Consider the following 24,361-nt stretch of genomic DNA (forward strand, 5'->3'; position numbering starts at 1 on the left):
CAGGGCCAGAAACCCTCCTCCGCCGCTCTCACTGCCTGGGATCCATTTCACTGTCTTCATGACTCTGAGTCCTGACAAAGGAAAACAATTAAGACAGGAGAACGGACCGGGGGTGTTTTTAGATGAGAGAAAAAAACAGAGGGATAGAGGAGAAAGAGTTTTTTAGTCCTGCCAGCAGCAACTCTCCCACCTCAACCCCTCCTCTGAATCCTTCCATTGTATCCTGACCACAAATCCCACACTTTGCCTGGAAAAGCAGAGAGGAGACGACTGAAATATACATTGGAATTTTGGGGGGTGTGTGGGAATGCCCAGGACCTTTATGAGGGCTTTTATTTACTTTATTTAAGACACTGTACTTCTAATGGACAAATGTATTTGAAGCTCAGTCTAAAGGCGCACAGTAACACTTGGAGAGCTTTCTGAACGTTGAAGTTTTTCCTCAGGAGTGCTGCAAGTTTGTAATCAACCGCTCTTTACTTTTCAGGCTGAAGTTAATTACAGGTTTCGGCAAGCAGCCTGCAGAGGTTCAGGGTCAAATCAAAAATGCCTGACTGCCTGAGCCCAGCGAGCTCTTGCTTCTTCTTTTCTAGAAAGGTTTTTAACTGCCTTCTGCTGGCTCTGTCTCTCTCTCTGTTCCTGCTCTTCAAATCTGAGTTTCCATAAATAATTGTGTTGTCGAGCGACTCAAACAGGATGCCATTACGCTATAAACACAGAACTTTCTCCTACCGGGGTCGGTTTGGGCCTCAGTGCCCTGCTGCGGTTTGTTGTGTAATCTCTCAGTTATGCACTTTATTTTCTTACCACTGTGACGCCTCTCGCTGTTTTCCATTGCCGCCGGTGCTTCTGATGCCAAAGAGATAGTTAAGACCTGATTATGATTTATACACTTTTCTTGTAGTGTAATGAACTTTTCTTCTTGCATACAGACACAACAAAACAAACATGCTCATGGCAATTACATTTAATCCAAGCTTCCATGCTTCTGACTGCATCTCAGGGTGTGACGTGTTGTTGTGTGACCTATGAGGCTACATGCTAGCACCACTGTAACTCTAGATGAATGCTGGAGAGTGCTGTGCTTTATATTCCACTCAGTAACTATGTTTACATTCTTTCTTTTGCTTTGCGTGCATGCAGAGTGAGGGTGGGCCATGCTGCAGCAAAGAAGGACATGTTTGGCCTTATCTCATCACAATAAAGAGGTCCATCCTAAAGTGAAACTATAGTATAGTAAGAGTAAAAATAAAATAATATTTAACCAATCAGATCAATGCATTGTCAAAGGGGAAAAAAACAAGGCCCTGGTGGTCTTTGAAAGCTAGGAAGTAGCAGTTAGCATGCTGTCGCTGAACGGAAAATACTGTATGTGGCGTCACTTCTCACAACCATAACTGCTAGTACAACCACACAGGACTCTGATTGGTCCAACAATATATCATGTGATTTTAAAGTAAGAAGAAGCTGCTGTAACTGAGAGTCATGCACCATGACCAGGTGAGTAAAACAGCAGAGGGCTTCACCTGTAGCTGCCATTTTCTTTTGGATACAATTGGATCCAGGAGGACAACTAGAGCCAGCAGACGATGTTGCAGCCTTAACTGGAGAAGTCAGCTCAAGGCCAAGGATGCCCTTTACATCCAATAAGAAACAGGGATAGGGTAGTATCCTCTCTGAAAATACAACAACCTGCTGCAGTCACAGGACTGGGGTTCTGTTCTTAGATCATAAGATGTTGATGAAGATTCTCAGTCATCCAGGTCATAATACGTAGAGAAGATTGAAGCAAGGCGTCTGGACTTGTAGAGTTTCTTTGAAGATGTTTCGCTGCGCATCCAAGCAGCTTCATCAGTTCTAACTGTTTGGTGGGGAAACAAGGTTTATATGTGGTTACAGACCTCAGTGGGTGGGTCTGGGTAAGACCCAGAAGCTTAGAACTGATGAATCTACTTGGATGAGCAGCGAGACGTCTTCAAGAAAACTCTACAAGTCCAGACGCCCTGCTTCAAACTTCTCTACGTAGACCATAAGATGCATTTGAAATACAGCGGCCTCTTTTGCTCTTTAGATATATCTCTTAACCAAAATCCTGCATGTTTATATGTGGATACCTGACTAAGAGAGTGTTCTAGGAGGACAGTCAAAGGTCAGGTGAAAGCACTGGAGGGCACCACAGGAAGGTTCTTTTAATACAAATACTTTATTGACATGTGTGTGTGTCATATGTTTGGATAGAAATGCTAAACCATGAGAACATAAACCAGCTTTGTTTTTACAGTTTCTGTTTATGCAAAATGACACAGTCTGTAATGCATATATAGAATCAAAAGTGCATATTCTTGTTCCTTTTTTATTTTGTCCATATACACATTACACTATACATAAATAATTGCATCGTAAAAATGACTCAAGTATTTACATGTATAATATATTTTATATAATATATAAATTTTATATTAAATCTAGGTAGATTACAATTAGGATACTGGGTCAGGACACCTCCTGAGAGTCTGTGACTGTGTGCTATCTGTGGTTGTTGAGTAGCACCTCCAGCCAGCAGGGACAGGAGGTGATGAACTGTCTGGAGTAGCAGGGGCCCCATCCTTTAGCGAAACTGATGCGGACACTGTGGGGGTCCCAGGGCCCCTCCTGACTCTCAGGCTTCACGCCGTGCTCCGCCATCCAGCTGGAGCACTCGTAATCGAACACCTTGAGGGAGAAGCCCGGCATCACCCTCTTCACACTCAGCCCTCGAGCGCTGGGTGGGTCCAGAGTGGGCGAGTGGACAAACACCGGGTGCTGGCTGCGATTGTACACCCACACGCCATCCGGCTCACGGCTCAGCACGATGCCGAAACCGATCTTACTGCGTATTTGTTGTACACTGCTGCTGCTGCTGTTTCCTCCCCCTCCATGGCTGGGATGTCCATGAAGACCCGATGTGCTGTGGTGGCTGCCCGGGTCATCGCGGCGGCTGTGGTAGGCATTGGCGTGGAGCTGGCCGAGGCAGAGGCCGGTGCCCTGAGGTAGGTCATAGAAGATGCTGAGCGAGGGCTCGTAGGCTGGATACAGACGACCCATGCGTGTGCGCTGCTCCCAGTAGGCGACACTGCACCAGTGAGAGCGATGTCCGCCGGAGGTCGAGGAGCCGAGGGAGGTACCAGTGTCTAAAGGGAGAGAAAGACCGACGGAGTTAATGTTTGCACTTCAGTCAGTCAAATTAAAGGTAACAGAGAGAACAGAGAAACAACACAAGTGGTCCAATGTCAAGGTGATTGAAACAAGTGGTGTTTATGCGTGCTCCCCTGGGGCCAATGAAATGTGTGAAATCCCTGTGTTCATTTACATCAACATCAACAAACTTCTTTTTGTTATTATCTGCTTAAACATGCTTAAATAACAAAGATTTGCTGTACAAAGGGTTAATGTAAAGACAGCAAACACTCCTCAGATTGTTGCTGCTATCTGTGATATCACTATCTTGGAGGCTGTCCTGGCCAAACTTCAGCAGACATCAGCTGATCAGGCAAACCTACATTTTGTCTCTCTTCAATTAGAATGAACAGTCACTCTTTGGCCACTACCATTATTTAATGAACCACAATCCAAGGTCAAAGGTCAAGCACAACATTTAGGCCCCTTTAGGTCAAAAAAAACTCCACTGAAAGGTTAAACAAAACATATCTGATGAATGCAAAGGCTTGAAGACGAGCATACTGTATTATTCACTAAATTTGACTTTTACTACACTGGGGCTGAAAGTGTACCCAGGTACCTTATTGTTACACTGATTATCTTAATGTAATACTATTTAGATTTTAAAAAATGATGTGGACATGTGTCGACTACCGGTCACCATAATCTCTTCAGGTATGTGTGGATGTGGTAGCAGTGGGTGGGCATTTTTCCGTCTCATACTTCAGCATTCGCCCTCACTTTGCTTCCTTTCATTCACATTTTCCTCTTTAATTTGTTGTATTTTGAAAAGGGGGCTAAAACTGTCAGAGCCCATCACCCCACTTCCTCCCATGACATCCCTCACCATCACCCTCCATAACTCTCCTTCAGGTCTGGACTTTAAGAGGAGGTTTGGAGCAGCGGAGAGGGGAGCTGGGCAGTAGGTGGGTGGGTGGGTGGGTGGGTGAAAAGCATTCAGCTCTCTGTCAACCTAGCGCAAGCCCGTGAACCCTTGACCCCCCAGCCCTCATGCTATCAGCTCACATTAACTCCCACACAGAGTGATGCCATTATTTTGCTCCAGAGACTCTATTGACACAGAGGATTTAAAGACCCATGTGCCTGTGGCCCCATTCCTTTCATATTCCAGCCAACACCCCCCCCCCACCCAACTTCATCCACCAGGGGCCAGAATGGTGGCAGCCCTTCTCCCATTAACAAGCCTCTTTTGGGTGAAACCAGGACCAAGATATGACTGGAAGACTTAGGTGTGTTATGTTTGCACAGTGGCCATTTTTCCCTTCAGGGGGAACGTGGAGTGGACGCAGTGTGTGTTTGTACACAAAGTATGAGCACGTACACTCACACAAACACAATAAATGATGAAATAGGGCCTCACACATGCACACGCACAAATTGAGCCTTTCTGATCCAAACAGTATGACTGTAACACACACACACACACAAACACACACAAAATTGCACTTCTCATCTGAGGCCCACGTGTGTCATTAGTGAATTCCAGGCTGGCAACTCCTGCGGTCTGGAGTTTTTACAGCTCTCCAATAAGAGAGCAGGCTGCTCAGCTCGCAGGATCTCTCTCTCTTTTTCCCCCACTCTATCTCTTTCTGGTTCCGTCCCACACACACACACACACACACACACACACACACACACACACACACTTTTACAAGCCATGCTCTTCCCTGTAATAAGGCAACACAAACATGTCTGGGGAAACACAGGGAGACTTTATGAGCTCACGATTAAATTAATTCCCAAAGAAGACATAAAACAAAACTGGGACTGGGAGTTTTTTAGACAGAGCTCACTTTAATTTCTTCATTCATCTTATAATGAATGATGCAACAAATGACATGGTATTAAATCCTGGCTTTAAAGACAAAAGAGTCTGATATATAGATATTCATAGCTCAGACACTGTACTGTAAACAGAGACAGCAGCTCTTACTCAAAAGTCAACAATACAACATGAAGACATGGCTCCAGCTCTAAATAATTTATATTTATATAATTAACGTTTATCTAATTTTAAAGTCTAAACATGGTACTCGAGGAAAAGATGGGACACTACATTTTTCACTACAAGCCTGACTCCTATGTTAGGTAAAGTTCAAAGCTCTCAATCATGATTTCCAGCAGTGTTTGACAGGCCGAGAAGAACAGCCAGTCATGTTTAATGTTTCTGGCACAGTCCTCTGTGTCATCATGCTCAGCCTGGCTATCATCCAACTAAAGGTATAGCAAACTTGTGTGAGAAGGAAGAGGGAGAGCGGAGGAGGGAGGAAGGGTGGAGGAGGAGGAGGAGGAGGTGGAGGAGGGAGGGCGAGCGACTTCTTCAATGGAATTTTTAAAGAGGGGTTCAAACTAGAGGTTATCAGTGTGTTTATGTTCGAGCGGAGGAAGTCGGCAGAACTGTGTGTGTGAATGTGCATGCCTGCGTCTGTATGTGAGGGCTGGCAGCAATTACAACGTCCTGCAAACGTTTAAGCCAACCACCATTTAACAGCTCTGTTTACCAATTAGATAAGTAGCCTTTGTTATTTCATTTCAGAATCGCTGTCTCTTAGTGCCAATCTCATCCGAACGCACTCCTAAACTTCACACTTGTTTTTAGTCCAGCTCCTGAACAAAAAGCTGTGCTATAGCTGAAACAGCAAACAAATATGTTGCTTTAATCTGAGCACATAATCTGAACTAGGAAACGAAAAGGAGTGGAAGTGGCGCTCAAAGAGCAGAGGTCAGACTCATCTCTCCTCCTGCAGTTCCTCATTTCATTATCTTTCTAATTTTTATTCCTCCTGTGTCTATTTGATCTTAAATGGTCACAATCAGCAATGTGTTACTGTAAATACATCATTACACACAAATTACTGTAAAAAAATGCAGGGTATGCCCACTAAAAGAGGAGACTGACTCTGATCCCATTGCAAATCTGACTGTTTATTTTTCCAGGTGTGTCAACGCCTCTGGAATAAGGATTAATAACAAGCAGAAAGCTGGAAGCTAGTAATGCCTAATGTTTCCCACTGCAGAAATGTAAGGAGTGTTAGTGGTGTTTTTCCCCAGTGTGACAGGGGCATTAAAGAGTTACTACTGTACATCCAGCCAAGCTGTTTCTTCATTTGTTCCTAATAGTTTCATAACAAAGACTCAGAAAGTATGTGAGATCTACCAACAAAGGAGCCAGAGGTGGAGCTTTATGGGAGCAAAGACAGTTGGGTAACCTCTTAGCAGACGGTGAAAGATCTAACACTGCATCCATCTTTCTATAAAAGCATCAACACCAATAATTAATATGCAACATTTACTGCACTACTTCAACTAACTCTATCTCTAGTCTTAACTCAGCCTGTGTGTAACTGCAGCGCTGCATAAATCAAAGGTAAAACAAAAAAAACAGAGTCCTGATGGTAAGCTAAGCTAACTTGTTATAGCTTTCCATGTAATGGACCAATCAGAAAGTGATGTTGCTCTTCATCCTAAAGATGTATATAAGTATACCAGCCTGCTCTGGGAAGCACAAGCTTCCATAACCTGCATGAAGAAGAATAAAGTTAGTAAAGAGGGGAAATAAAAGAGTAAAACAAAGAGAGGAGAGAATGAGAGAGAGAAACACTGGGTGAAAGAGGGAGCGGGAGAATGAGAGAGAGAGAGAGAGAGAGAGAGAGAGAGAGAGAACCTGCCAAGCATAACCAGCATCCACGGAAAAAATGAAGAGAGAGAAAGAGACTGTGAGAAAGAGAGGGAGGGAGGGAGACCCTCGTCTTTCATCCAGTGCCAAGGATTAGATTCCCCTCCAGTTATTAGACTCTTCCACTGTGCTGAAAGAAGTGGGTGGGTTGGGGGGTGGGTTGGGGGGTGGGGTGGGGGTGGGGGGGCGGCAGTGGTGGGGGAGGCTAAGGGGAGGGAGGGTGAGGGGGACAGAGGGATGAGAAGGGAGGATAGGATTCAGCTAACTGACCATTGTCAGTCGCTGCCAAGATGCTTTGTTTTGATTCAACTTCCTCACATTTCCGGTCCTAAAAAACAGCAGAAATCCACTCAAACAGCACAAAAAAATGGACCCCCCCCCTCTCTGTGCACAAATGGTAGATTCTATGTTGTTTGAGACAACTATCATTACAGGGCAACTTCAATCCAGCAAGCCACATTTAAGCTGGCGTCTCGACTATCTCTGCCATCAGTGGGCTGCCTTATCGCCAGACATGGCCTTTACAGTCCAACACAACGGGTCTCTCGCTAACAAACACACACACACACACATTCTTGCACGCACACACACATTGATTCTCCCTTTTTTCCATTGTAAAGTGAATCTTGTGATGGAGCCGTATGCAACCAGAGATGCTTTGCATTGAAAAACACAAGAAATACAAATCTCATTCCTTGAACAGAGCTGCAGGAACGTTACTGTGTGTCCCTGAAAAACTTCTGGGAAGATGTGTTTAGAAAGTTCCTCCAAAAGGAAGAGAGAGAAAGTAACCAGTTTCCTGCATTTCTGCTGCTACTTCAAAGTGCCAAACAACTCAAGCCAAGGAATGTCTCAGGTTATGCATACAACATTCAGATCTACGACACATTCTCACTCACAGGTCGTCACACACACACACACACAGTCAGGTGCCAAATGGATTCCCAGCAGGATTCCCATTATGTTTAGTGGTGACATGCTAAGAAAATATCACAAGCTACCCTAATCTGCAACAAACTTTTCTTCCTTTTTCGCAGTTGCTGTGGTGACGAGCCCCAACGCAGCTAAAATAGAATCACTTCCTGAAACGTGCAAAGTTTAGGAACTCCTATTGAAGACTGACGGACGATCCTGCAACAAAAAAGGGGCTCCTACTGCGTTTTTTAACTATGGGAAAAAACAGGTCATTTTAGGGTGACCTGCGTCTTTCAGAGACAAAGAGGTACAACATTACTTCTGCCTCAGCTAGGTGCATCTTGTGGGGGGGTTCTGCTGTGGGAAAACCTAACTAGCCCTCCTTAGAGGTGGTTTTCCTGAAGGAAAGTTGCATCCTTGGAGAAAAACAAACGATAAATCAGCAACCGCGCAGAAGCAAAAAAAGAAAAAAAGAGAACAGGCTAGGTAGGGCTTTGCTGAGTTGACAGATTTTGTTTTCTAATCAGCTCATGAACCTGATAAATCCTATGCTGCAAGGGATTCACAAAACCCTGATTGATGCCTGTTCCTGTCAATGACTGCACCAGACCTGAGTTCCATGCTAAAAATAACCACATAAAAGTCAAAGTCTGCACTGTTTTTTTTAAAGATGAGGACGCACTGAGCTGTTGTCCATTACCTTCATCATGCTCCATGCTGTATTTCTCGATTAGACACACTGTAGCTACAGAGGCCCTGGATGCAGGTATCTTGACATTGTAACAGAGGGAGGTTTGATTAAGGAACTGCCCTGCCCTATAATGATATTAGTTCTGCACATGAAGGATAATTTAAGGTCTGAGCAGAGAGAGAGAGAAGCAGAGCAGCAGCAGCTGAGCTCAGTGGTTGACGAGTCTCCCCTCCCAACACATTCCTGGACAGGCCCTCTTCCTCAACACTTCCTCCCCCCCCCCCACTCAGCCAGTCACAGGGGTCAAGTTGACAAGTCTCTCATTGAGCCTCACGTGGTCCGGCTATATGGCCTTCACTCCTCACAACATAATTACACACATTTATTGGTGGAATAGATCCATTTGTTCCTCAATGAAGAGGGAATTATGAAATTCCTTCTGAAACCTAATTTGGGAGAATTATGTGAATGTGACACTCCAGTGTCAAAGGAATAAACAATGCACAATCATAACACGTAACACACACAGCCAGGAGGAGACAGCAGGACTCCTCCATTCTGTGGATATAAGCCTTAAAAATGATTCCTAATAACATCACAGTCAGACAATGAAGACTGAATACTGTCAGTGTGTCACACACACACACACATTGTTCTCACTAACAACAGGCAGCTACATGTCCTGAAAATGACTAAATTAGCATTAATTAAATGAACTTTTGTTGCATTCAGAGCTCACAGCACAGGCGACAGTTTCTTACATTTCATGGAGTCAGAGTCTGTCAACATCTGCAAAGAATCTTTAGGTTCAGCAGCATGGCAGGATTCCATTAAAAGCCAAATTGCGAGTTGGCAAAAACTCTGAGGGAAAAACGGAAAGCCACAGCCAGTCCTGTAATTTAAACCTTATTTTAAATTGTGATTGCCTGACAACATGGACCGAAAGAGAGGGAGGAAGAATACAGAGTTACAGAGAGAAAGGAGGAGGAAGAGGAGGAGGAGGAGGAGGAGGACAAGAGAAAGAAAGTGGGCTAAAATAAGACATGCAAAAAGACTTATGGGATTAACAAAAGATGAAAGAAAAGAAGCTAATAAAAACATCATTAAAATCTTTGCTTCATGCTACTGATCAGTAACTTTTCTGCAGGGCTGGCTGTTTGCTCTGTGTTTTTACGGTGAAACATGCTTCTGCATCTGCACATCTATAAACACATCTGGCACGCAGTGATAAATACACAGAGCAGTGACACATCCACCAACCCTGAACTCACCAAGAATCCACATCCACCAACCCGGGAATAAATAAATACTTCCTTTTGCTTCCTGCAAAGAATTCTCTGCTGAGCCTGTCAACCTCAGATAGCCTGATGTATCTTGTGGACATGGACTGTTGGGGGAGCATCTTCACCCACACACCAGTTTTCTGGATTACATATCTTGCAACATTCTCATTAGTTCTGATAAGACTTACTGGATTTAATGGAGGACTGATGAACTGATGAACTGACAACTGATGAATGTCATGTCAAGAATTGATTAGTCGTCCTTCAAAGTCAGTTTGTTTACCTGTGCCAAAAGATGACTCGCAGGGTTTGGGGTCAACGATCAAAAATAGGAAGTAGACTGCAGACCCCACAAATGGAACTTCAGTGACACTTGTCAATGTAAGATTCAGTGCGGGTGAAATCAGGTGATGCAGGCCTGAACTTAATAATATTAACATTTATCTGTATTTGTGTTCAGACTGAACTTTTTGTGTGTGTGAGGAGAAGGAAGGTGAATGGCGGACAAACAAAGAGAGCCACGTGTGACTTTGGTCACAACAACACATCTTAACCATGTGTCTAAACATAACCATAAGGGAGTCATCCCTGTCTGTCTGAATGAGCTAATATTATCTGGGGAAGAACAGTGTAAAACTTCAAAAAGTCACTGTGGGTGTGCTGCGTGCTGCGTCCTCAGCAGCTTGTAGTGAAAAAAGAGCTGTGATGGAAAATATGTGAGGAAATGGCAAATGGTTAATGGGCCAGCACTTGATGTTGAATTCCATAGTCTAATGTGTCTCAGTCAGGCATAAGAGCAAGTGTTGTACGCGTGCCAGCAAGCAGGCTGGAGGTTCAGGTCACCGGGAGGACCCGTCCTGACTTAGACAGACACATTCTCACTGGACACGGCAGAATGTGGCTTCTTTACTTTCTGTCTTCACTGTTTTTGAAGACGGTGTCTCATTTAATATTTGAGCTTCAGGTCTTTACTCGGTAGATGATTTACGAAACTTCTGCATCAACCTGCACTGACCTGGAACCTTTCTGAGCTCAGCTCGCTAACACAGCACGGCGCAGACAAACTCTTAAAACTGTCCGCTTCCAAACTTCCAAGAATGTCGGCTCAGCTCCGTGTTCCTTAAGTATTAACTGCGATATGTTCAAACATGTATCAGATGTCACTCTCCAGAGTCAGACCCCCTTCGCCCTCCCTCCCACTTCTTTCACTCTGAGACCCTACCACCCCACCCCTCCACCTTCCCAATTTCCCAACATTCCTGGGCCGTGCCACATCAGTCAAAGGGCCAATTCACGGGGTTAATGCTGCATCGAGTGCAGACAGGGCTTTGAGACAGGATGTTTGGCTGATACCTTGCTCTGCTTAAGCAAACAAGCCCCCCAAAATATGATTACTGAGGGCAGAGAGGGAGCAGTCCTCTTGTCTTACTTCAGTGCATCCAGGCCATGCTAATGTCCACTAAGTATCATTGCTTTACTTGTTTCCACATGTTCAGAAGCCACAGCTTAACAATAACAAAGTGAACAAATGGTTCAAATATCGGCAAAAGCTGACAAAGATGTCACCGACTGTTTGGCATCGTGCAGTGAAATTCAGGCAAAAACAAGCCTGCCTCCACAGAAAGGTTCGGACACTTTATTGGTTGGGTTCATGCACCACTACAAGGCAAAGCCTTCTACTCTGCAACAAGCTTTTCCACCATTTTCTTGGCTCCCTTGTTTGGGAGATTTTACATGAGTAAATGTATGTTTTCATTTTGTGTGTCTTTTCCATTGTATGCTGGATGTGGAGCACTCTGTGCTACTGAAACTAAAACATCCTAGATGGTTATTACGGTAAATAAATCCTCTGCCTGCTTCAACCCATCAGATCAGCAAAAGAGGGTACAAGATTTGATGCTGAGGGCCTTTGAATGCTAGCAAGTAGCAGTTAGCATGTTGGTAGATGGTTGTGTGTGGAAAACATGGCTCATAACACCTAAAACACCTTGTAACACCTCGTGCAGTACTTTCTCACAGGACCATGATTGGTCCACATCCAGCTGCACGCCTGTAACATGCACTGAGTAGTATGTGGTGTCAACATGTTTGTAGGTTTGCAGCAATCTGAATTAGATTTTTTGATTTTGAAATACTTTAAGGCTGCTGCAAAGCAGTGTCATACAACACACAACAATGGGATCGAACCACCAACCTACCAGTTATTGGACAACCCTGCTCTACCACTGAACCACTGCTGCCCCATGTATGTAACTCTGACAGTAACAGGAACTAAAATTCGAAGGTTATTGTGCACGTTTTTGTGATACGTTGCATCAATGTCAGCGTGCTGTATTTAAGTGTAGTTCTGTGCTTGTAATTTCTAGTCATTTGTGTGTCATCACAGGAACATGATAAACTTCAGAGTGGAGATAATAATTAGAGAAAAGCCACCACAAGCTAAAGGAAGCAGACATGTAGCTTTCAGTTAACATCAATTATGAAGGTAAAAAAGCAGAACTCCTCATCCCTTCCCACAGATCGCGTGATTGGTCCAGTGTTTGTGTGTGTGTGTGTGTGTGTTTTTGTCCTGATAGAACCCCTATGTGAGCTCTCTGAGACGATCTTATCACAGAATCAGACAGAAATTCCTCCCTGTCTCTCTCCCTGTCTCACACACACACACACACACACACACACACACACTGACAATAAGCAGCTGAATGACACGTTTTGTTGGAGCCACAGAGGGACGATCCATGCAGATATAAGCCTACTAAACTTCCAGTAGACATTTCCCTTTTCAAAGCAAGGCTGTTTGCTGCGGTTTAAAGAGAATGTTAACTGATTAAATGATAAAAGAGGCCAGGGCAAAGGTATGTATGGACCACACCCTGCTGGTGCTTTTTTTTTCTTTAAAGCTATGGCTGGTTTTATAAGAATAAAAAAAAAAGATGCTGAAGTGCCAGAGCACATGTTCAATGCTTGGATTTGTTCTAAAGAAAACATGGCAGGCTTTAGTTGATATACCAGAAGATTACCTGTACAAAAAGGACCCATTTACACTCTTAAAGACTTAAACAACATCAAGCTTTTTCCAAAGCTACACTCAATTCTTTGATACATGTTGGAGTGGGCTTCGCGCTTAGCTTATTTCCTGTTATTCAGCCAGCTGTAGCTCAAAACAGAAGTCCTACAACCTGTCAGAGTTAACAACAAAAGCTACATGCAGATTTCTTGGCTGCCTCTGTTTACCCAAGTCTTGCTCCTACTTCTGCTCTTGGCCTGAGCTCCGGTTCTCGGCTCCAGCATTCTGGTGTGGGGGGCAGGGGATCAGAGACCACACACACACACACACAAACATATATACACACACACACAGGCAGACTTGACTACACACACACCACATCTTATACAAAAACTGATCTATTTCCATTCATCTCAACAGGCAAACAGTAGGCGCTCCTCTCTGACTGCTGATACCTCTAATTCACAACCTGAAACTTGACTTCTGGTTGATTTGTGACCTTGACGGACCAGATTTGGGGTGTTTTTTTTTTTGTTTTTTTTGAAGACCGCTCCCAATAAAAGCTCTCTGTATGCTCGTTTAGTGTAGTAGAAGTAGGAGAATATGTGCACAAGAAAAGAAATGATTGAATGAAATGAATGATTTTTCCTCAAGCTTCTACAAAACACTAAAACCTGTTAACACACACCACATATCTACCATTACCAGGTGTTTTTCTGCAGGAACTTCCCCTGTAGGACTATTCAAGGGTTGTTTTTTGGGCAAGAAAATATGGCCGACTTCACATTAGTGAAGTATCTTCTCTGTGAGCGTTAGCAACTTTAAATCCAACAAACATGGCAAACGAATTTCTGGATGCAATCAACTGTCTCAATGCTGACTCCTCAGACAGCTACACGATGCCGTGACTACACTACGCAGACTTCATAGGTGCCCATTCACCTTTCAACACCGTCCACAAGTGAGCCCAGGGAGGCTTGATTGAGTGGGTTTGTGGGTTTCTTCTAACGCTACAAGGACCTCTCCACCCGACCCCAGCACGTAAACAAATAAAGCTCCAGTTTCATCATCTAGAGGGGGCTGTTTCCTGTCCAAATGCAGCCCCCCCCCCCCACCTCCTCCCTCCCTCCCTCCTCCTCCTCCTCCTCCGCCTGCCCTCCCTTCATGTCCACATATACACACACAAAACTCTACACCTCCGCCTCATCAGAGCTGCTCGGCTCCCCCGCCCCCAAAGTGCCAGCCTCTTTCCACTGCTCAATTGCAGAGAGGAATGAAGGGATTTGAGGGAAGAAAGAGGGAAAGAGGGGGGATGGGTGGTTAGAGAGGCAAAAGGGGGGATAGGGAGTATGCACAAGGATCTTATTGCAGCTTCGTCCCAGTGAAATATTTTGCTGTGGAGAAAGCGTAGACGAGGAAAGAGAGACAGAAAGGCTACACTGCTGCTGCGGCATCCAGATAGTGAGACCCCTGACCCCCACCGAGTCCTTCCATGCCTCTCTGACAATAGAAGCTTTATGCTGCACAGTTTTTGGTTGTCTTAGCAGCCTTTGAAAGTAACAGGAAAGAGCAACATAATAACACCAGCAAACATAATTTACCCCTTATTGTAAAACACACAGAGCCAATGCACGACGATATGTGCATAAAAAAAAACAGATATCAACTTTCAAAATGCACCTCTGCAGTTATTATGCCAGTTACTCACCTGTGTAGTCTCTTGGCATAATGTGAGGCGGACTGGAGAGGAGGGGAGGTGCAGTTTCAGTGTAAGACAGAGTTGAGTCTGGTAAAGGAAAAAAGTGCAAAGAGCAACAATTTAATCAACTTACATTTAAGAAATAGAAATTATTTTTGCAGGAATGTTTTTTAAAAACATATTTGGACACCTATAAATGTTACAACTATCTTAATTATCAATATAGTCCTGTTAAAGACCTGCAGTGGGCCCAGCTGTGATGAAAACCTGATGGCACCGTCACTGCTTTTTAATGTGGCTGCCATTTGAACTCACCCAGTGGCTTGTGTTCATCTGAACGGGACAGAGAGTACGGGGGAGGAGGTGATTCTGGGAATACAACAAAAAAAAATAATAATAAAAAGTTAGAGGCTTAAGTGAATCCTGTGTAAACATTGATGTCTGCTTCTGAATGAAACTATCAAAACTTGTCTGAAAGGCTTACAATTTGGATATTTACTTAACGTTAGATGATTACATATTTCAGTGGTGAAACAAGAATATAATCTTACATATAACATGACAACACTGTCTCCTCTAATCTAAGAACTCATCGGATATAAGAAACATTTTACTAAAACTTCTAGCCTCTAAATCACATAAAAGTCCTTAAATGTGCCTGTTTCTATTGCAAATGCCAACTAATGAGTGTATCTGTGCATATAGACAGTAACTATGACACCAGCTTCATGTTATGGTTATTTTCCTGGGTTAAATATTTGTTTGTATGGTTTCTTTTGAACCTGAAGCCAGACCCACTCAGACAGGTTTTTCGCTGCAGACGCTCATGTTTATGCATTTACTTGTGTTACATCTTCTTTATTTTCCAGCTAAGACATTTTCTTCCACACACTCACAGGATGACTTCTGTGAGGCTAAATTAGCTCTCGGAGCAGAGCAGTGCTGCTGGGATAGTCCCTTCCTTCAGTCCAAAGTGGACCTGGGTTTGTGGCTGCGGCCCCTTTAAGAGCAGAGCCAGTAATTGCCGGAGTCCTCAGTCAGTCAGATACCCAGCGAGTCAGTCTGGCGCCAGCACTATGCAAACTGTATATTATCGGCACTCCTTCACCTAAATAACAAGAGGAGGACCTCCTTGTCAAAGGAAAAAGAGCCTAAGTGCAACTTGAGAGCGGCCTTTCGTTTGGATGATGTGGGAAGCAGCAAACTTTTGCGCAAATTTAAAGATGTGTGTAATGTGTGTGGAATGTCAAGCAGGGCCAAAGTAATAAAAAAAAGAGAATATTAAAAACATAAAACAAGACAGGAGGGACATGTAAGATGACTTCATCAGGAGTGAGTGGAGAGAAAAGGAAAACGGCTGCATTTCTGGTTATTGTGACGCTTCATCGACACTTCAATCATCAATAATACGGTTCTTGATCGACCCGCAGCCTTCACGCACTGATTTATTGGAAATTCCCATTAATTTCAAGCTGTGAAGTTTATCAACTAAACTCATGACGCAATTGATTCTTCATGAGATTAACGTTCTGTGTTGGTGAAGATGGTGTCAGTCCTCAGAGAAGGGCATGTCCACTGTTATCTCACACATGTGATCATTCGGGATGTATTTTCTGAGGGATGATGGATCTAATCATTGCCTCTGATTTAATCCTCCCCACCCCGCCCCTCCTGTGTTGATGTCCTTACCTGGCCCACATAAGCGGCTGTAGTGATAGGGATTGCAGCACACCTTTGCACCGTCCACTGCGCCGAAGCTCTGGCAGTGGCACAGCGCTTTAAGTCGAGCTGCGAGCGGCAGGTCGCTCCAGCGGAACAGTTTACACAGGAGATACTGTGGAGAGACGTGGTGGGCGCCGAGCCGCAGCTCAGTGCTCGGCACCATGACGCACTCGCCTAGTACCCCTCCTTTGGTCTCCACAGCCTTCACCAAGGCGTCCAGAGATCTCTCCTTAAGTCTTTTCAAAAAAGCATGAGCAGTGCTCGCGAGTTCCTCCTCCAGCCCCGCACGCCTCGGTGCGGACTGACACGGGCCACCTCCGTCTTTTCTCGGGGCCCAGTAAGGGCTCCGGGGTCTGAGATCCCATTCCCCAAACAAACAACACGTCACCGTCCTACTGTCGCCCTCCTGTTCTCGTCGAGAGCCCCTGTGCTCCGGGACGCACATGGCACCCCGGTCATCGTCAGGCTGCTCCTCTTCCTCCCTCTCCGCGCTCTCGGTCAGGTCTCCAGCCTCCCCCGCCGCGAGCCCCAGAGCCGCCGGGTCGGTGTGTGTCACCGACCGCTGCTCGTGTCTGTGGAGCTTTCCTGAGTGCCTGCCACACGGACCGTTCCGTCCTCCCTCACCTCGCCTGCTTCCATCCCGCCCGTCGCTCTCGGTGACCAGACGGCTTCTCCAGAGTCGCCGTACAAGACCTGAGCGTTTCGACTTGAACATACGACAACTTAGACAGTTTTGGATGAGTCCTGTCGGTCTCGTCCGCTCCTCGGGAGATGCCACATCGATTTACACTCGTCGCACAAGACCGAGAGTTTGTGCACGGTGCGCACAGCATGCGCAGCCGGTGGTCACCGTGTCCAGGCTCTCCGGCAGCATTAGAAGGTAATATTCAGTCATGCGTTGCGTTAAACATCACTAAGCGTCTGAAGAGGGAGAGAGGGCTGCACACAGCCGCTGCTCAGTGACCTGCTGTCGCCAACTCAATTAAGCCACAACTTTTTCCAGCAGTCTCACAAAGCTTTCAACTCCCCAACACTCCGCACACAATCCACGAACCATATTCAGACGGACCGAGCAGCAGTGTCAGTTTACATTCACAGAAAGAGCCGCAGGAACACAAGCACAAAGTTCTCCGGAGGTTCTGCTTCAGGTTCTTCCTCTTCACCTCGAAATAAAATCCTGTACAGCAGTCCCGGTGATTCTGTCGCTGAGCTGGATGCAACAATTCCGCGTCAGTGTCCCGGGATAAAGCAAGAGATGGTCGGGGACTTCAGTGCCAAACTCCGGGACGGATTCCGTGCTGAGAAGTTGTTTTAAAGAGAGCTGGAATTACTCCACTCTCCACTCCCCTGCAAGTCGTTTTCCAACACACACACACACGCACAGGCACACGCACACACGCTCCAGCACACACACACTACAGTCAAGCCAGAGAATAAAACCACGACTGTTCGACTGGGATTTTCAAAATAAACTAAACTAAAGAATAAAAACTTAACTAAATTTAGAGATCACGTAACAAACCATGAAGGTTCTTCAGTTTGATGGAAGAGAATAAGAGCATCCACACATCTACATAAAATATTTAGGTTTTTGTTTTAATTCTAGTTATATGGAATTCAAAGTTTTTGCTGTTCAAGCTGATATTTATTGAATTGTTTTATGTTAAAATCACCTGTAGGAACTGATTAAATAGATTTAAATAAACAAAATAATAGCAACATTTACCTGTATTACAATTCGGTGCCCTAATTTAAATAACAATAAAAACAATAATAACAGGCATGCATTTGATTTGCAGGCGCCTCTAAAGGAACGTTTTGAATTTTGTTCTTTTGTTTACATGCAAACAGATATTATTCATTAATAATATGTAGATTATTTGCTTGCATTGAACAAACCCCTAATTTCTGCACGTCAAAGTGACCTAAAATGAAAAAAAACGTTATGCTTTTATTTTGAAACCCAAGCCACTGTGCCTCCCGTGTATTTCTGCCCACATTGACTCTCTCTCTCTCTCTCTCTCTCTCTCTCAGGGGCCCCAGAGGAAAACTCTGGAGCCATTGGTTGATTCCCGCCATCATGTGCCAGTCTAGACACTTTGGCGGCTGCATGGGAGCCGCACTGATTGTTGCGCAAACGAAACACGGTTTCAAGTTTCTTAACTCTTAAAGACGCAACATCCTGTTCTGCTGGGCTCAGACTGGAAATGTTCAGCAGTGTGGTGAACACAAGAAAATCACAATCAGATGAATAAACACACACTATGAACATACATTTAAATTCTACAATAACATCCCCTCAATGATTCATGTGTCATACTGTCATCATATTTTTCAGACAGGCCCACAAATCCAACCTGTAAATCCATGCAGGAATTGTAATATATTAGAAAAGATTTTGCAGATCTTTTCCTTTAAAGTGTATTAAAAATGACAGTATCTGACACATGCACAGGGTCGGCGGTTCGATCCCCACCTCCTCCTGTTCACATGTGTAAATATGGAGTTAGGGGTATCCCCCCTGTGGCATAACACCGATCCGCTCCCTGTCTCTCTGCCAACCCGAATGCCTCCAGGGCTCGAGACTGGCATTTTAACAACTCTACAAGCTTTGCTTCAAGTTGATGTTATGACAGCAGGGCGAGGGTTAGCGGAGTGTTAGTTACACCATTAACCCTGCGCATCAGTGGCATGTCCAGTTATGTGTGCTTGTCCAGGACCGGTGGACTCTGCTGGAGTGTATGAGGGACTACTGCTGGCTGTAGCAGTAAGAGTCAGGTTACAATGACAGAGGAAGAAGAGGAGAGCAGTGTGTGTGTGTGTGTGTGTGTGTGTGGCTGCTATGTTCACTGGGCACCTGTTCAAAATGTGTGTAACTCAATCAGCTGCAGAGACAGAAAAGAAAGACACGTTTTGGAAGAGCAACCTGTATAAAAACCTTTCTCAGAATTCACAGCATGTTTCTACAACAAAAAAGATTCACATTTGCTTTGATAAAGCATCATAGAAGGAAGAAAAGTTCAGGGGTATCATTAATAGAACATCTCCTGTCAGTACCGATGCTGTCTACAACCTGTTATTAAATGACGGGTTAATTCTTACGCCTCGAACACATAAATCAAAGAAGGTGTAACATACATAACTTGGCATAAACAGAGCTCAGGTGTGGCTGAAAGTTTGGAATAAAACAAACAGTTCTTCAGCTATAAGGGCAAGTAAACACACACACACACACACACACACACACACACACACACACAGGTACAGCCTGTGATTATAACAGTCACACTGACATCAAAAGGCCGAATCCAAAGTCCAACCAAGTGGTAAATTAATGTGACTCACACAGGATGCTAATAACCTGATATTTCCTCCATATCACATCCCACTTATCTCACACACATTCAGTGGACAAATACAGTCCCCGTCATAATGAGTGTATACATAATGTAGTGAGTGGCTGATAGGCCAAGACCTATTTGTTTAAATGAATCCCAACAAGATAATACATCTGTAAAGGGTTATTAATAGAAAATAAATTAAACAGCTGTGATACTTATGGATTTGTGTGGAGAGCTAGTTTGCTAACCAGCTATCTGTGCACTATTCTCTTGGTAATTATGATAAGGATATGGATTTAAGGCTAAGTTCTATTGTTTGCATTGACTTATACACTCTAAGGTTATTTCCTCTTTATATAAGGCTTCAGTAATAATATTATTGCATTTTTGCATGAGCTGGTGCTTGACTAAACACTGAGCTTCTTTAGAGTCACAGAACTGAGTCAACTTTACCTTCAATGAATTTCAATGACATGTACAGTATGCATTGATTCCCCATGTTTTAAGAAAAATCAATTTGTGAGCTGTATTTAACTGATGAGTGACATTTTCCAACAGAAATGACCTGCAACAAGCTGCATTTGAAATATAGCACCCATGCGCCAATCATAAGCTACATATATACTCAGACCATTCATTTCCCTGTGCAGAAGATTTGTACACATGAAACAGCTCTCTAACCTCAGAGTAACACTCATAAAACTGCTGTGAGCTGCAGATTAACTGGGTGCGAAACATTGATATGTCATAAGTTTAATAAAACAGCTTGGGTAATGTGTGTGTGTGTGAATCATTTTGGCTGCTTTTGCCAAATGACAGTTGTGTGTTTGTGTGTGTTGTGAGCGTGGGAAGAGGGGGGTGGTGGTGTACAAAGGTTGGTGGGAGAGCAGACAGGGTGTCCGGCACCAAACCACCTCCTAAAATAAACGCCGTCCCTGTGTCTCTGTGTGTGTGTGTGTGTGCAGCAGACCTGCTCCCACTGCTCCAGCAGCAGCAGCAGCAGCAGAGAGGAGCCTGGGGCCCCGGCGGCCCGTCACAGGAACAACATGTCATCAGCTTCATCGCTCTCCTAATGGCTCTACTCTAGACTAGAGACATGGCAGACAGTGTGCTGCCCCACCAAGGCGGCAGTTTATTCTGCACACACACACACACACACACACACACTCAGACACATACATAAACATTCATGCATGCACAAACACTCCTGCTGCCCACTCCCAGCCACTTACAGGCCGTGCTGGAGAGACTAGGAGGCCCCGTTATGAAAACATTCAGGGGTGCTGGAGATAATGTCTCGCCAGACCTCTGGACTCACGCCAGGATGGCCACTTAAACTGACGTCCAAACTCTGCCAGGGGTCAGTAACATTAGCCAGCTAAAATATTCAACCCTGTGGAGCTGATCCTGACTTAAAGGAACAGTTTGTAAATTACACCTATTTGAATGTATGCACGTATGTGCCCTGGTGGCATGATGCTGCCTTCACATCACATTAAACGGGAGGGAAGGTGATGATAGGAAAGATTCCTATGTTTACGACTTACAAGCATTGACGTCACCAGATGGCTCAAGTTGGCAGCTGTTTTTCATTCATTACCAGAGGTGCAAGTTGTCTAAATGATTAAACCCTAAAAAAACAGATTAGAAGGACATGGGCACGTCTCAGGAATAAGTTCCTCTTTGCAACTGCCACCTTGAAGACTTGCTTAATTAATTGCATCAATTAAACTGAATAAATAAGGAGTTCAGTGAGACATCCATCTTTGCTTGCTTTGGCCAACTTGTGTGAATTTGTTCAACCCTTAATTAAATAAATCTGAGCTTACAGAAAAAATTGGTGTTGAAACTCATCTATAAAGGATAAGCTGTCAGCTACACTCTACCAGCCAAAGAGTACATTTTATCAGCTGCAGGTTGCTAGGCAACAGCAGTAGCGCACATGGCAATAAACAGGAAGTCTTCCATAGATGCTGTCTGTCCAATTATTCAACCACTGGTGCCACCTTTTACAGATTAAATAAAAAAAATAATTAAAAAAAGAACTTAAAGAACTGGAACATCACTTCACATTATGCATGTTGGGGCCAAAAAGTGGCCCCTGAACGCACCAGTTAAACTACAGCTAAAAACCTGCCAACATGTACGCTCTACTGTTGACGGTAACTCTCCATACCACCACCATACCAGTATGTGGCAGTGGTGTGAATTTGTCATTCAAAAGGGGAAACCGCAAGAACCAGGACTGCAGAGGAAGACTGATGAGTGCACATTAATCACATAACCATATTTCCCAAAATGTCAAACTGTTTATATATTAAGTTACAACTAGAAAAGCATTTCCTGAAGAAAATGCAAGTTTGATTGCCGCAGCTGAAGCATTGCTTTGAACGCTGATGTGAACGATTGCTCTGAATTGCTGGAGAATCTGCAATCTGAACTTAATTTGCTGAAACACAGTTAAGAATTTAGAAAGATGAAGCTCTTATCTGGAAAAGTAGAAAATGTTTTAATATTATGAAGATATGAAAGAGAAACAGCTGAAGACAAGAACAGTATGAAGTCACGACCTGAAAGAATAGCCTGTGAATATACCATATGAAAGGTCTGAGGGTGGAATAATACCATAAGACTATAAGAAGCTCAGGCTGTGTGATTTGAATGTGGAAAAGTAGTATACAGCTGAAGGATGATCAATATGACAGATATAATGCTTAAAGTCTGATAAAGACTACAAATATGGCCGCTTTGTATGCTTCTAGTGTGTCAGCATGTCACCATGGTAACAGCCCTGCCTGCCTGCCTGCCTGCCTGCATCCATGGCAACCGGAATGTTTATCAGCTGCCCCTAACTGCAGCTCTCTTTCCCCCTCCTAATGCATTTCCTATGTAAAACCACCCTCCGAACAACGTCTCATATTCTCCAAACCGAAGACTTTAGACGAAAAATAAGAACACCGTCAGAATCCCAAGAAGTTGCTCTACAACTGGTACGATTTTTATGTCTGGGATGTCGAAGATGTGGAGATGGCGGCGAGTTAGAAAATATGGCAGCTCTGCTTCTCTGTTTTTGGTTTTACATTATGTCTTAATGGAGGAATGACCGGCACTCTCCCCGAACAGCTCGATCTACAGGCAAAATGGTTTGGTGTTGAGTTTTAAGACCGACACCATCAGAACCCAGACCATTTTTCCTTCGAACTGGTGGCCAAATTATCCCTGTCAGACAAAAGGTGCAGACGTGACAGCAGGATAGAAACGCAGAAACTGGTTTAATTTTTTTCCCTCCCGCACTCTGAGCGATGACTCACCCACTCTAGCTCCCAACATTCCACGCAATACACACTAATGTTAAACTCAGAAGAGACCTCAAAAACCACTTCATCTTTAATCCCCTATCATTTGAAGACGGAGCTGAACTTCCAAATTCTGAATACAACTTTTGAAGACCAAGACGTTGGAAGTATTTTAAGCCTCGAATGGTTTCTCTAACTTAATATTTGTAGGAGCAGTAGCATTTTGCAAAATGCATGGTTTGAAGGGCTCTCCCATTGACTCCAATGTTAATTTGAGGGTGGAAAATGTTAAATATTTTTAATATTATAATATTTGTAATTATTATTGAAGGTTTCCGGGAATGTCCTGAATGAGCTGAATCTTTTGATGTTTGAATGGTTTGAATCGGCCCATGCATTCTGAAGATATGCTGAGCCAAAAAACGTACGGAAGAATAATAATAATAATAACTAGAAAAGCATTTCCTGAAGAAAATGCAAGTTTGATTGCCGCAGCTGAAACATTGCTTTGAACGCTGATGTGAACGATTGCTCTGAATTGCTGGAGAATCTGCAATCTGAACTTAATTTGCTGAAACACAGTTAAGAATTTAGAAAGATGAAGCTCTTATCTGGAAAAGTAGAAAATGTTTTAATATTATGAAGATATGAAAGAGAAACAGCTGAAGACAAGAACAGTATGAAGTCACGACCTTAAAGAATAGCCTGTGAATATACCATATGAAAGGTCTGAGGGTGGAATAATACCATAAGACTATAAGAAGCTCAGGCTGTGTGATTTGAATGTGGAAAAGTAGTATACAGCTGAAGGATGATCAATATGACAGATATAATGCTTAAAGTCTGATAAAGACTACAAATATGGCTGCTTTGTATGCTTCTAGTGAGTCAGTCTGTCACCATGGTAACAGCCCTGCCTGCCTGCCTGCCTGCCTGCATCCATGGCAACCGGAATGTTTATCAGCTGCCCCTAACTGCAGCTCTCTTTCCCCCTCCTAATGCATTTCCTATGTAAAACCACCCTCCGAACAACGTCTCATATTCTCCAAACCGAAGACTTTAGACGAAAAATAAGAACACCGTCAGAATCCCAAGAAGTTGCTCTACAACTGGTACGATTTTTATGTCTGGGATGTCGAAGATGTGGAGATGGCGGCGAGTTAGAAAATATGGCAGCTCTGCTTCACTGTTTTTGGTTTTACATTATGTCTTAATGGAGGAATGACCGGCACTCTCCCCGAACAGCTCGATCTACAGGCAAAACTGTTTGGTGTTGAGTTTTAAGACTGACACCAACAGAACCCAGACCATTTTTCCTTCGAACTGGTGGCCAAATTATCCCTGTCAGACAAAAGGTGCAGACGTGACAGCAGGATAGAAACGCAGAAACTGGTTTAATTTTTTTCCCTCCCGCACTCTGAGCGATGACTCACCCACTCTAGCTCCCAACATTCCACGCAATACACACTAATGTTAAACTCAGAAGAGACCTCAAAAACCACTTCATCTTTA

The 24,361-nt window shown here is 44.0% G+C and overlaps 1 protein-coding gene across 1 annotated transcript; it reads right to left on the reverse strand.

Moving 5' to 3' along the window:
• Positions 1-2,184: 2,184 nt before the first annotated feature.
• LOC114433877 (mothers against decapentaplegic homolog 6-like) lies at positions 2,185-17,569 on the reverse strand. Its single transcript, XM_028402637.1, has 4 exons — positions 16,180-17,569; positions 14,806-14,859; positions 14,500-14,577; positions 2,185-3,170 (listed from the first exon to the last, which is right to left on the reverse strand). Exons 1-4 carry the CDS (start codon positions 16,925-16,927, stop codon positions 2,527-2,529), a joined length of 1,524 nt encoding a protein of 507 aa, XP_028258438.1. The 5' UTR covers positions 16,928-17,569; the 3' UTR covers positions 2,185-2,526.
• Between the last annotated feature and the right edge of the window lie 6,792 nt (positions 17,570-24,361).

This window comes from Parambassis ranga, chromosome 3, assembly GCF_900634625.1.
Source record: "Parambassis ranga chromosome 3, fParRan2.1, whole genome shotgun sequence".
Lineage (NCBI taxonomy): Eukaryota > Metazoa > Chordata > Actinopteri > Ambassidae > Parambassis > Parambassis ranga.

Excerpts from the sequence above, each read along its gene's own strand:
- LOC114433877 (XM_028402637.1), bottom strand. The coding sequence starts at position 16,927 with ATGTTCAAGTCGAAACGCTCAGGTCTTGTACGGCGACTCTGGAGAAGC. Across the intron at positions 14,578-14,805 it reads AGATGAACACAAGCCACTGG|ACTCAACTCTGTCTTACACT; the intron begins GTGAGTTCAAAT and ends TTCCTTTACCAG. Across the intron at positions 3,171-14,499 it reads TATGCCAAGAGACTACACAG|ACACTGGTACCTCCCTCGGC; the intron begins GTGAGTAACTGG and ends CTCTCCCTTTAG.